This window comes from Taurulus bubalis (assembly GCF_910589615.1).
Source record: "Taurulus bubalis genome assembly, chromosome: 19".
NCBI lineage: Eukaryota > Metazoa > Chordata > Actinopteri > Perciformes > Cottidae > Taurulus > Taurulus bubalis.
In genome coordinates, this window is record NC_136607.1 from 12,684,812 (window position 1) to 12,698,646 (window position 13,835).

General features: G+C 39.7%; 1 protein-coding gene across 1 annotated transcript; it reads right to left on the reverse strand.

The window, feature by feature from the left end:
• Positions 1 to 29: 29 nt before the first annotated feature.
• rab14l (RAB14, member RAS oncogene family, like) lies at positions 30 to 11,728 on the reverse strand. The gene is made up of 9 exons (XM_079235700.1): positions 11,659 to 11,728; positions 8,243 to 8,304; positions 7,233 to 7,291; positions 6,028 to 6,081; positions 5,031 to 5,208; positions 4,233 to 4,299; positions 2,864 to 2,951; positions 2,390 to 2,420; positions 30 to 2,269 (listed from the first exon to the last, which is right to left on the reverse strand). Exons 3-9 carry the CDS (start codon positions 7,282 to 7,284, stop codon positions 2,092 to 2,094), a joined length of 648 nt encoding a protein of 215 aa, XP_079091826.1. The 5' UTR covers positions 7,285 to 7,291; positions 8,243 to 8,304; positions 11,659 to 11,728; the 3' UTR covers positions 30 to 2,091.
• Positions 11,729 to 13,835: the final 2,107 nt, after the last annotated feature.

Genomic DNA, 13,835 nt, shown 5'->3' on the forward strand with positions numbered 1-13,835 from the left:
ATTTCTGTAAAACCAATAAACAGACAGCAACAGGTTATGTATAATTTATTTTTTTCTGTCTAGAGTATTTTGTCATTAAAATCAAAATGTCAACATTTTAAAATCATATACACTCAATAACGCATTTAAATGTTAGCACAGCTCCTTAAAAATTTATACATATGTACTTTTTTTTTGTACTTGTAGACAGACAAAAGCAGGAAGTGGTCACTCAGACTGCAAAAGAGGTGGGGCACAGGAAAAGTAAAACCCAGCCCACCAACTTCCCACAATAACAAACCAATCCCCACTCCCCAAAAGTTAAGACAGCGATGCAGGCCCCTCCCATGTGGAAGAGCGATGATGGGGTGGAAAAAGAAACAGAACAAACAAGTGCCCCATTCTCCACGCCATACAGTAATGAGGGGAGTCAAGAGTTTGCACATCATATCAATCCACTTCCTCTCCCCTCAACCAATTGACAGGTTCAGTAGTGTGCAGACAGGGTGGTTGGGGGGTGTCTATGCTTTACATACATTTATTAATAGAAACTATGTTACAGAATTTCCCAAGCATGAATTACAGGCAACCCACTAGCACATCAACTGTACAGATCTTGGCAGAGCCAGCAAATAAATTTCTAAATTGGAAAGTAGCGAGGTCATCACCAATAGTTAAGCAATATATACAGCTGTCCAATCAGGGAATCTATCGTACAGAAAAATTGGATTTGAAAACAAAACAACTGGATTTTGACAATTTCACTGTATTGGGGGAGGGGGCATGCTGCTTTGTGTTGTTATACAAGTCAGATAAACAACAGATCAGCTCTTCAGTGCAGCACTTGAAATAAAGGAGCGTTGCCAGTTTAAAGACCATGCTGCTGATACCTTTGAGATATTTTGACCATGTAAGCCACCACCTGCATTTTTACATTATTCTCTAGTAAAATGCAATAATGACTAAGATTTGATTTATTTGGGGTGAGTCCAATAGCAGGGTGAAGAGGAAGTGCAGCAATACAATAAAGAGTAATAACATTAATTATAAGGCAACAAACCATTACAAAGAAAATGCTGGTAAAGACAGAAACCTTGTTGATATGAGCTGGAGGGGAGGTTTTGGGGTCAGATGGGTTATGGAGGGAGAGCTGGTGCAAATAAACTGATGTGAATGAATCTTTACACCAAAAACAGAAAAGCCAGTTTTTGTAGTCTAATAAAACTCATCCAACTTCTTACCACACAGACTAGCTAGACAACACCCAATATTCCTTCCTGTTATCTCATAGGAGAGACTGAGGAATTCATTTAATTTGTCAACAATTTCCGTTTTCTCCTGACATCATCGCCACATCTGGCAAAGGAACTCTCTTCGTGTCAAGCAGCAAAAACAGAATTAAAAGCCACAAGCAGGTTTGAATCCTGCTGAAAAAGCTCACTCGGTTACACATTCTTTTGACACACACTCAAGAGCCTCTACCTGCATGATGCACTACTCCACTGCCTTCACTGTCCAATCTTACATTAACTGCAGGAGAGCATAAAATGCTGGATTGGTAAACCAGGAGTTTAGTCACATACAACTGATCAGTGGTGGATGAAATTTAATGCAATGTTTACATGTCATTTATAGCTATAAAACCAAACATAAAAAAACAGTCTTGGATTACCGTATGCATGTTACATCTATCTAAAGTGTCAGTAACCCGTGTAATGTGCGGTGGCGTCTACGATACTATGACTGGGGGGGAACTAGACTGAATGGTGCAAGAAGAGTGGAGGGAAGCGAAAGAAGAGCGTTATGGGACGACAACACACTGACAGAGTTTAGAGAGGAAGAGGAGTAAGACAGCAATGAAGGGAGACAGACCGGCAGAGGGAAAGAGGAGGAGGAGATGTAGTGCACACAGTCCAGCTCAGTCTGGCCCAAGTCGATATCCATCCCCCGTTCCTTCCCTCCGCAGCCCTGCTCTCATGCAGCTCCTGGTGCAGTGAGGGAGGAGGGTGGATGGACGTACGGAGGTGGAGGAATGGATGAAGGGGGGGATGGTTGAGGGAGGGCAGGACAGACAGACGGAGGAAGGGAGGATGAAGGGGCTTTGCTTGGTCATTAGCATCCGCAGCCTTCCCTCTGGGGCTGTGGTTCGCTGGTTAGCCGACCGCCCTGCGGGGCCGAGGGCTTGTGCTGGACCCCTGACTCGGCGGCGTTCAGGTCCAGGCTGCCATCTTGGATGTTCTGGTAGATCTTCTTCGCAGCTTCCAGGAAGGCGTCCTCAACGTTTTCACCTCTGAACACAGAGCATAAACACAAATGAGTGAAGTGAGAAACGAGGCAATTGGGAGTAAGAATGTAAGCAGAGGGATATTTCATGTTCTGCTTTCACTAAAATGAAGCTGTGCAGACTTACGTTTTTGCACTGGCTTCCAGAAACAACAGACCTGAAGAACATAAAACAGATGCAATGACAGAGTCAGTAAAACATTGTTACAAGCTCACATACCTCAAATACTTTCAATTAATAGCTCTTCTTTCCTCTAGTCAACTTCTCCTAGCTTCTGTCTCAGCAATACAGATAGAAAAGGACATTACACCTCACATCTCTTGAAGTCAACCATAAGGTATTCTATCATAAACATTCTGAAAAGAATACAAAGGCTAAATCTCAATTTATTTGGACATTGTTGTGATTCCTGTGATTATAGTTTTGATGAAATTGAAGATGGAATGGTCACCTGTATGAATGCAAGTTCCCTTTGCGGGATAAATAAAGTAACTGTCTATCTGATTAAATAATGTCTTAAAGAGTTGAAGAGAGACAGCATGGTGAAACAAAAGGAAGACGTTTCCTCCTCAAACAAGCGCTGCTCTGTATGTGGCTCACCGTTCTCTTCAGCAAACTGCTTCGCTTCCTCATACGTGACATCCCTCTGGGCCTCCAGATCTGCTTTGTTTCCTATGAGAATGATCACCTGGAAATACAGAAACTGGAAGAGTGAGACAAGCCTTGTGACATTATTGGCTTTTTCCTTTCAAGCCTCAAAGAGCTAAGAAAGCCAAAGGCAGTATAGCGGACTGTTCCTAAGGCAGTTGACACAGTGCATCCCTCAATCAACGTCGTAACAGACAACTCCACACTGAGGCAGTGACACCACCACATGAGCATGAACAAACTCTCTTAAGACTCCCACAACTGCATGTTAAGCTTAAACCAATTAATATTTTTTTCAACTATTTATTCTGCTTTATTCTAGAATTGTTAAAAACGATAGTCATTGTGCTATGGCAGTGAGTTAAACAAAAATAATTTAGGATGAGAAAAGGGCCTTACATACACTGCATAAAAGAGAGTCAAAGGCACAAATAGTACTGTTGATTGAAGTCAAATTAAAATCTTTCTTTTTTAATTATTGGGAAAAGTAATGGCTGATTTTTAGAAGCTCTTGCTAAATCTCAAGAAGTCTTACACAACTGTTGTTTTCATTCGGATGACGACTGGTGTCTGTCAAGTGAACATATAATTTGTTCATTATGTGTTCACTTCTCAAACATCAGCAGCCAAATAAACGCACTTGAGCAGGAACACATGTTTACACTCGTATCCCACGTCATGACTAGACTACAACACTGCCACAGAGTGGCCGACAGGAGATACTTCTGTGAAAAACAGCTTAAAAGGCTTCTGGGGATCTTTTATACCACTTGTGTTATAGTCAAGATGTGACAGACAGAGCAAAACACACAACCTTCCCATTAATATTCATAAAAGCATAGTAAGGTTTACATTGGGATCATATTTAACCTTAAAATGAGTAAAAGAATAAAGACATACATGGACGATAATATATAGTATATTAATAAACCTCTGTTTATACAGCAGGAACACATTTTTTACTTGATGTTAAAAACCTGGAGTGAAAGTGGCATATTACAGGAACACATTTCTCTGAGGGAACACTGCTCAGTAAATGAGAGCAGTGTGTTTTAGAGCTAATCATATTTACCAAGAAATCCAATTTAAGAAATGGACATGGCTCTGTGGCTTTGACAGACGAGGAAGGGGGGAATGATACAGGGGAAACCAAGAGAACTGAAGCAGCAGACCTGACAACAGGGAGGTGCTCATAAGACACAAGAAAAGAAAACTACACAGTAAAACTAAATATAGAGGCCAGAGACATACAGATTAAGAGCAAAAGACAAACAGAATAATTACCGTACGAAAAAATGAAAAATTTTATCTGTGTACGTACAGTATTGGGGTTGGTGAGGTTTCTGGCGTCAGTCAGCCAGCTGCTGAGATGGTTGTACGTGCTTCTCCTGCAATGACATCAACAAAGGGACAGTGGTTACTATGACGACAAGCAAATACTTGACGATGCCCTTATGACGTGTTCACACCAAAACAGTTGCGAAATATAAGCAGTTCAACGTTGTTACAGAGAGTGAAGAATTTAGTGGTTACAGATTATTTCTTTTATTTATTATTTCTAACAGGAGAAACATACGCAGTCCTGTTGCAGTGATGAGTAAATGTTTCATAAAGCTATTGCATAAAAATATCTGGAGTTCAGTGCACTGACACCCTCTGTACCCTCTGAACTGGACCGGACCATTTACTCATCTTTCACTACCATTTGTGTCAATTAGCCCAGCAGAAGCTAAGGGGGGGTGGGGGGGGGGGGGGTGGGGGTGGGGGGGGGGGGTCACAGTAACAGTTATGTAAACCATTCATATTATTTCTTCCACAGAAGTACTGTTTCTGGGGCCCTAGAGGCCACTACTGGAGTTGGGTGTGGTGTGTGGAAAAGACATTCCACATGTGGAACTATGTTTATTTGGCACACCCCTGATACCATCTCACACTTTAGGAAAAAGGGTCCGACACAAGCTGGAAGACAGATTGTTCATGTTTGTTCAGGAGGGAGTCTGCAGGGGTGAAATGAGCACTTATCAGATGCTCTTTCCCCAATTGACCTTCTTCTTAAGCTTCGGTGCAAAGGTGAGACCATGTAATAGTTGTACCTTTACACATAACAAGCATCGTGTACCTGGTGATGTCGTAGACCATGAGCGCCCCTGCAGCTCCACGGTAGTAGGAGCGGGTGACGGCCCTGAAGCGCTCTTGCCCCGCTGTGTCCCAGATCTGCAGCTTGATCTTCTGGCCACTAACCTCGATTATCCTTGTACCGAACTCCACACCAATCGTATGGGGGCAGTCCGCCATGACTGTGGAGAGGGAGAGAGGTTACTTCGAATTTTATTTAATTATTTGGGCCGATTAGATTAGTTTACTGATGACATTTTCCACCCTCAATGATAGTGCATTGTTTGTGTTGCTTCATGCATTTCTGTGATCATCATTTGCCATGTGCCAATTTAAATTACTTTAGTGACATTAACATTTTGAGAGAGTTGGTGATTATGAGAAGAGAATTAGTGGTTTCGTTTTTTTATACGTTTTAAACTGAGAAACACATACAGTTAGTGTGACGGGAAGTGCGCTTTCAATGATATTGTTGTAATGTACATTTCGCGAACACGTGTGTGTGTGTGTGTGTGTGTGTATGTGTAGTCACACAGGTCACACACCTCCAATGTTAATCAGCAGCAGGTGCATCAATAATTAAACAGTATTGAGAGTCATCATACTCAGTTGTAAAATGGAAGTATCAACACTCAGAAAGCGGCACTTTTTTTTTTAACCGATACTTAAAAATCTTTTCTAAATCAGCCCAGCAGAGTGAGTGAGTGTGTGCGCGCAGGATGTGATGGTGGCTAGTGAATGAGGTACACAGCATCTGGCTCGTTAATAGTAGCACTGAACAAAACAGAGCTGAATGGTAATGGGAGGCTGCAGCTGACTCACACACACACAGAAGAAGAGTCTCTCACTGTTGAACTCACACTCCACTTCTATGCCACTGACTTCCGCTTGCGCAGAAAGAAATCTAAAGCGATTTAGGCACTCCAGTTGAACCTGGCAACCTTACATACACTGAGACACAAGTACACGCAGAGAGGAGTCAAAATCAAGGCAGCACTTACATTTCTTTTCTGTGAACTGGTGGAGCAAACATGACTTCCCTACCCCCATGTCCCCTGTGGAGAGAGAGGGAGAGACAGAGAGAAACTAAGTAGCAGAAAAAGAACAATTCTCTATTCTATCCTGGAGTGTTGCACACATGCATGTGGTAGCAGCCCCACTGAGAAAGTCAGCGACGATACTTAGAATATAATGTGAAGCGATATGGGACAGAAAAAGACTTAAATATAATATAATGTGGAATGTCAATACAGAGTTTGAAAATGAAATGTGGTTGGGTGTATAATATTGACAAAATCAATAAATTGTACAATATATACCTTGTTATTCAAGGTGTGCAATATTTTAAGAATGGCTATTGAGGCTTTCAACTGTAATTTGCATTAAAAACACCAAGCAGCCTCAAAAGGTATTTTCTGGAAACATCAAAAGCATCTTAGAAAATGGTGTGCAACTACAACAAGTAGGATCACAAGACCGTAAGACTTCCCTTTTCAAAACCAAATAGCGAAGGAAAGAAAAGCATAAGCAAAAAGTGAAGTAGCAAGCCACAGGCTGAGCTTCAAAGACTCATTTACACTCTTCTTTAATGGTGAGCTTTGAGCCAGGGTGTTTTAGATTTCACATGAAAGGAGGGTAAATAGCCCAGAGCCGAGGTTGTATTTGTTTAAGCATTTGTCTGTCTGTAAATGCATGTACAAGTAAAAGCAGCAATATGCTCACGTTAACAAACAGGTCAGCTAAAGTGGGACATAATTCTAATAGGGGAAAGTTTAAAAAATAATTACACATTTGCAGTGTATGGTAACCTATTCATTAATGAGTAGCACAGATTAGCGCAATTACTCATGGCATTTAGGTACTAGTGATTCATTTGGAAAATTAGGCATCTTAAATTAAATAATAAAAAACAACGTGTGGACTTATACATTTGTCTAATATGTCCGTCTGTCCAGTATTACTGTCTCTCAGCAGATGAAAGCAGTCATGCAGAAGCATCTCTTGAAATGTGGTGGTTTATTAAAGATCAAAGTAAAACATTTAAAAAAAATGAAAGAGAGACTATAATAGACATATTAAAACATGTTGGACCCACTCAGTGTACGGTGTTAGCATCCAGCATACACAACATAGAAGTGGGATAGATATATCAAAGCACTGTGAACTGCTCATTAACAAGCCTCACTGGAAAGCATTGCTCACTTACCGATAATGATGTATTTGAAAATGTAGGAGTAGTTGTACGGTGCAGTGGCCATGGTGGCTCTGAAAGAGAGAAAAGGAGAGGCATGTACAAGTACAAGTTAATTGTTTTACAAACAATGACTACAGTTATAAAATTCAACACTGACCACATTAGCGCTGCATGTTGGCTTACTGAATATCAGCAACTTATTTTGGTTTGATTAAAACGTTATCTCGCCCCATTAATAAATAATAAAACATATGTTATAACAATAAAAAAGTACATTTACGCAACACAGTTTGTACACAAATGTTTTATCAATTCAAATACAATTGACCAAAAACGTACTATACTAGAAGAGAGGCTAAACAAGTTAAACTTGAGCATGTCTGAGTGCAGTACTGTGCACGCCTTAATTTAAAATGGTCATGTAAGGGCCAGTGTAATTCCTACGGCAAGACCAGATGCTTCATCAATGCACACTAAGGTACAGCTATACAAACAGTAGCCTACACTTGTGTTGGAATGTGAATTACACATCCACACATTTTGTGAAGAGTCCAGTTAAACCATTTTAATAATTACCCTTATATCAGAAACCATTTATTTACCAGGAATGTTTACACAAACAAGGAATATTTCTTGGCGGAAGGTGCATGACATTAGATTATATTAAGCCATTTTAAATGAACCAATTATAAATATGGTGCACATCAATATCAGCAAGTATGACCTGACCTATTAAATGCCTAGGATGCAACAGCTGAGACTGGACAAGTAACCAAAACACAAATACTTTTTTATTTAGTTGGTCAACTAGGAGGTACTATGAATACACTTCCCACACACTTCATATTTCTGCTCATCTTACATAAATAAAGCCAGAAAAAGAAGAAAAAAAATGTAGCTGTGTACTTTTAACAGCTTCTTGTCCAATGACAAACTGCTGAGGCTAATAAACCTTGATCAATTATGTGGCCCTTTTATTATTAACTCACTTATATAACTACCACAAAATAAATAACACTCACCTCTTTGTGGAGTCAAGATCTATGTTGACACGTTAGAACTTGAAGAGCACACCTTACCGGTGCTGCAAAAGATAATTCACAAGGATGTACACTTTAGTATATTATCTACGAACATTAATTGATTAAACACTGGAAATAATCCACTCTGGTGAGTTAGTGCCACATTGTTTGAACCATCACTAAAGTGGATGTTAGCGTGCATTACATTAGAGTGGTAACATTATTTCAGAGCTCAGGCAACTTTTTATAGCTTTCAGAACTACCACACAATATCACCACTACTACTGTATATCAAGAAGGTACATTCACAAATACACTGGTTGAACAGCCAATGGGGAGGTGCTATTTTTGAACATGCACAGATTTGTTAATAAATAAATGATCAGGAAATGTATGACATCAATAAAGCAGCTCTAGAAAGCAGGTCGTCTCTCATGAACAATTTCCCCATTTAATTCACTTTGCAAAGCCATTTCCTGACATCAAGGCCATGTTGTATTTGTGCTGAATAAAGACAGCCGTATAATTTTGTAAGGTGCTGCCGTACAGTGTAACTGCTGTATAGAGGTAAATAATTCAGGCTTAACAATCAGGTGCATAATCATGCAGCAGCGTGATGGCTGCCGTGTCCCTGGCAAAGATAGTCTGCTAGTGCTATTCTCCGATCTGCAGCTCAGTGAAAACTGATGAAATCACTGCCACACGAGAGCCTGGTGCTGGCGTTATACTCATACTCCTGCATCTGCAGTAGAGTGACCATGTTTAATTGGCCAGATTAATGCTGACAGTGACACAACCGGACAAAATGTAGACGGCTGTGATTTGAGAATCTAAGTGGGAGGAAAGGAAAATAACGCAAACGAGTAAAGAGAAAATTATTTTACAGGGATTAAAAAAAGAAGTGGAAAGTGTAGACTTTCAATAGCATTAGAAAATGGAGTAAGTGGGTGAATATAGAGAAACAGGAAAAGAAGACGACCTGCAGCAGGACTTAGTTGAGGTTAATTCAGGTCGAAATGTTGCTTCAATACAAATGGTGTTGGGTCAGATACCCTCATGATAATGACATTCATACTAATCCTATGCCTGAAAAGATAATCTATAGCAAACATCAAGAGTACGCTTATGTTCAGAGATAAATTATAGGAAAATAACTGAGGCAAAAACATTTGATAACTAAGACAACTCAAAAGCATGTTTCACTATTTCTAATTTCCTGAAGAAAACTATGACTTCAGGAGAAGCTACTAAGTGTTACCATTTATGTAAACAACTTAGAGCAGGCTGTGACAGCGTATTTTTTTTAGGAGGCCTCAGAAAAGATGTGGCTCACTGACAGTCTTCCACAAACTCTGCAACTTGATCTGACATTTGGTAATTACTCAGGCTAACGCAGGCACAAAGTAGTCTTTATCAACTTCCATGTGATCATTGTAGGATCTACCCTTTCACTACTTTGTTGAAAACATGGCTAACTTTGATAGTACATAAATGACCACAGTACTTGTTTACACTGCAATGCTACATCTGCTGATTTTGATAATACAACACTTGTATAATTGTATTCCCCATCACTTAATACAATAACTCTATATCAACTGTTTGGGTGAAGGTGGCCACTTTTTTTAAAACCACATGACTTCAACATAATGTGATGGTAGTTAGTGAAGTTGTACTAAGCAGGTTTCAAAGTGAAACAGAGGCCATGAACAAATCCTACGCAATCACAACATTGAATTCTTTAAAATCATAGAGAAATATTTGAGGGCCTTTCTCCAGACTGCCTCCTGTCACATGACCCTCATGTGACATATTTACACCGTGTGAAGGTTTTCAGTGCTCTGGAAAGTAAGCAATTAGATTAGGTTACCCAGAACAGAGGCAAACTAAGATGCAATTACATTTTGATACCAAACCTTTCCTTCAGCTTTTTGTGCTCATCAAGTAGAAATAAACCCCAGAGTATCCGTCATGGAATCAAGATCATGTGACCAGAATGCAGCCTCAGCATTTCTCCGTTACTCTCCAACCCACTAAATCTTTCTCCAGAAAAACACTGTCATTGCTTTTCCTTCTCTCAACAGCCACTTCCCACATCAAGTGGGTGATGCACGTTTCAAATCTGGGCTATCGGGAAATCATGACAAACATATAGTCGCAGGGCTTTATGGTGTCCAGGCCCGCTATTCAAATCATGTGACTCTTTAAAGCCATAAAACAATATTATGACAGAATGTCGAATTTTATGTTTTAAAATATGTAACGTTATATGATGAACAAGAGTCAAAACAATAAGTGACATTTGTTATTCATTGTGTATTATAAGTTTCAGATCAAGCCTTACAGTATACAGAGTGCATTGGCACAATACACACATATACATATATATATATATCCAATTAAGACATAAAGGGTCTTCTTTTCAAATCATACACATCTGTTGTTAGAAAAAGTAAAGTCAGTAAAGGAGGCTAACACCCTGTTGTTGTCTAAGGAGTTATCAGACCTTATCTTATGTGCAACGCTACACTAAAGATGACGACTGTATCTCTTCTATAATAGTCACCAGGATCCAACCAGACCCGAGTCTTGTGCCCCATGTTAACACTTTTATGTGACACTATAACGTCATGCCTGCTCCTCAGCGACGGTCGCTAGTTTAGTTCAACAACTGGTAAAACTGACAGCTTCGGTTTGGTTAATTATATGCTGCTAGTTCGCTCACAAAAAGTTAACAACGTTACTAAGTAAAGGAGGAAATCAAATCTGACCATTTACTTGGCTAAAACCAACGACATGATCGTGTCTGATAACGATCACGGCCCTAAATTAGCTAACTAGCTAGCTGTTTTGACAGCTAAGTTTGCGTTAGCTAGCTACCTGCTTGCTGAGATCAGTGGATACGTCTTGAAAACAAATAGCAAAAATCATAAGACCATTAGCACACAGACAATCGAGGCAATATCGCCTGATTAGTGTAAATACGTTAGAAAACCAACTTAGCCTCTGCATAATTTCACATAAGCCACGAAAAACCAAACTAACGAAAGCCAGCTGTATCTTTAGCACGCTAGTTTGCCAGCTAGCTGCGATGGTTGGATTATGGTAAATATGCTGTTTAGTTAGCTTGTCAACTCGTATTGAGTCATCGCCGATCAAGTGATGTATCGCCAACAATTGCAATCGCTCGCAACGGTAATGTATAATATATACCATTCTTTAAAGCCAACGATAAAAAACAACCTAGTATTAGCCATCTGTTAGCTAGCCTCGTTAGCTTGACAATTAGCAGACTTCTAGCAAACACAGGCTAGCTTAACTGTCCCAACCGTTTCGTGATTGAAATACCAGTATCTTTACGTTAACCGGGGTGTGTGAGAGAGTATGTTCAAGTCTTTGCTCTTTCCTGTCCTTACCAGAAATTAAGTCTTTTGAGCTTTGTGTTCTTGAGCTGTTCAGAAGAGGAATGCAGGTTATCCTGGCTCAAGTCTGATCGGTCTATCCAAGATGGCTGCTCACGGCACAGGGTTTCCTCCGCTGTATACAATGGGCTTCTGGGACAAAGAGCATCATATGCGGCGATTTGAGGTGTGTGCACTGTTTCGTGGCGAGCAACCTCACCTGCACAGGTGTATTCATGCATACTGTGCTGGGATACCTCTTGATATAGATAAAGTGCGGTATCTGATTATAAAACCAGTACTTGGGTGAAATCATGTGATAGACAACAAGTGTGAGTGTTCAGAGATTTGATTACACCTGACTAACCTGGTTTAGAAGACATTGTGCACTTCGGCTGCTGTTTCAGTTTTTGAAGATGTTGAAGGCCTATATCAGACTGATTCTGAAATGTGAGGTTAAGCCATTGTATGCCTAAAGTATATTTTTATTTGGATCCCCATTAGTTGTTTCCAACTACTTTTTCTGGGACCACATTCAAAGAAAATGTAAAAATTAACAAATGTTATTTTATACATTTAGTAATTGATATACTTATGGCATTACCATTGCAACTTAAAAAAAATCCTCAAGACGGGTCATACAAAACATTAAACTAGAACTATGTAATCGAGTTGTAGCCTAAATAAAAGCAAATATCTCAGTTTATTTGAACATCCATACTGCTAAATAATTTAGAAAAACTGAAGTCTTCTTCAAGAACAAGATCTTTAGGAGTCTTCGCAAACTTTTTTCCCGTAATTCTTCAGATATGAAAACAGTTCCAGTGAGATATAGCTTGGCCCTATTAATGTGTTTTCATTGCAATGGTGGTTGATATCGTGTGCAAATTAACTGAGGGCATGTTCAAATTTGTTAATTGGGGAACAATTTGAGAGAATCACACATTGTTACAAATGTGCAAACAATTAGCATAAGGAAGTGGGGCTCTGAGATATTTATTAAATATTTGGACATGATCCATTCTGCAAAAATGTCCCTCACTAAAGTTTTTGCTCCAGCAGTGCTGCAACTTTCAATCAGATTTTCTAGGCTGGTATGGTTTGATTCCCATACTAGTTTGTATATGACAGCTTACAACACATATAGTGTATCTATTTCATGTCAGGGTAGCACATTTTCATGCACATAAAATCCCTTTCTGATCCACTGGTCTACGATTTAAATGAAATCATGTGAATCCCAAGTAATTAAAATGTTCTCTGATTATGTGTAGTATGTGACATTCATGGTGTGTCTTGATGTGACACACATTTTAATTTCAAGCACTTTTGAAAAATATGAAACATTTTAATCCAGTAATTCACAACATTACATGCTTTCACTGTACAATATTTCTTACAGTTTTACATACAACCACATGCAGTGTGCTTTCCCAAGCTTAGCCTGGAGAACTGGAAAGCAAACTAAAAGGTATATCTTAAACTTTGCAAGGTAAATATGTGACTTCAAAATAAAATACTGTATAGAACAAAGATTTGATCTTGAGAAAGATGATGAACTCCTTAACAAGGAAAGTATATTTATGTCTTACAAGTCTGTGTGTATCTGCATCGCTCCTACAAGGTGTCTTTACTGAAAACGTTTTAATAACTGACATTATGACTAGATCTTTTTTTCATGGCAACAAATGGCCCATAATATCCCATATACTGTACTTCAAGCTACATTTAAGTGAGTAGATCTGCACACTAATTTCACGATGACCGCAAGCTGCTTCATCGTTATTTTGATCAAACAGGGTTATTTTCCCATCACTTTGACTGTAAATCCAAGGTAGCAATGTGACAAAAGCTCAAACTCTCATTCAGCTCTAAACGTGAGCATCTAAGAGAAGAGATGACAGTGGTTGTTTCCCCCCCATTAGTCCACCAGTGTTGTGTCCCTCTCCAGATTGACTCCATATCACAACCACATCCTCAGCAGCAAGAGGCTGAACAGTGCACAGATGCAGTGGAGTGTGCTTTGGTGCCAGGAGGGGGCGCTGTTACATAGGTCTGAGTCACAGCAGTGGATGCGCACCCCTGGTAGCTCATGTTGCTGGCAGTGTCTGGATGTGGCACAACCACTGGTCAGGACAATACCCAAGGCCGCTGGAGGGACAGAAGGGGGAGACAGACAGTCAGTCAGAGAA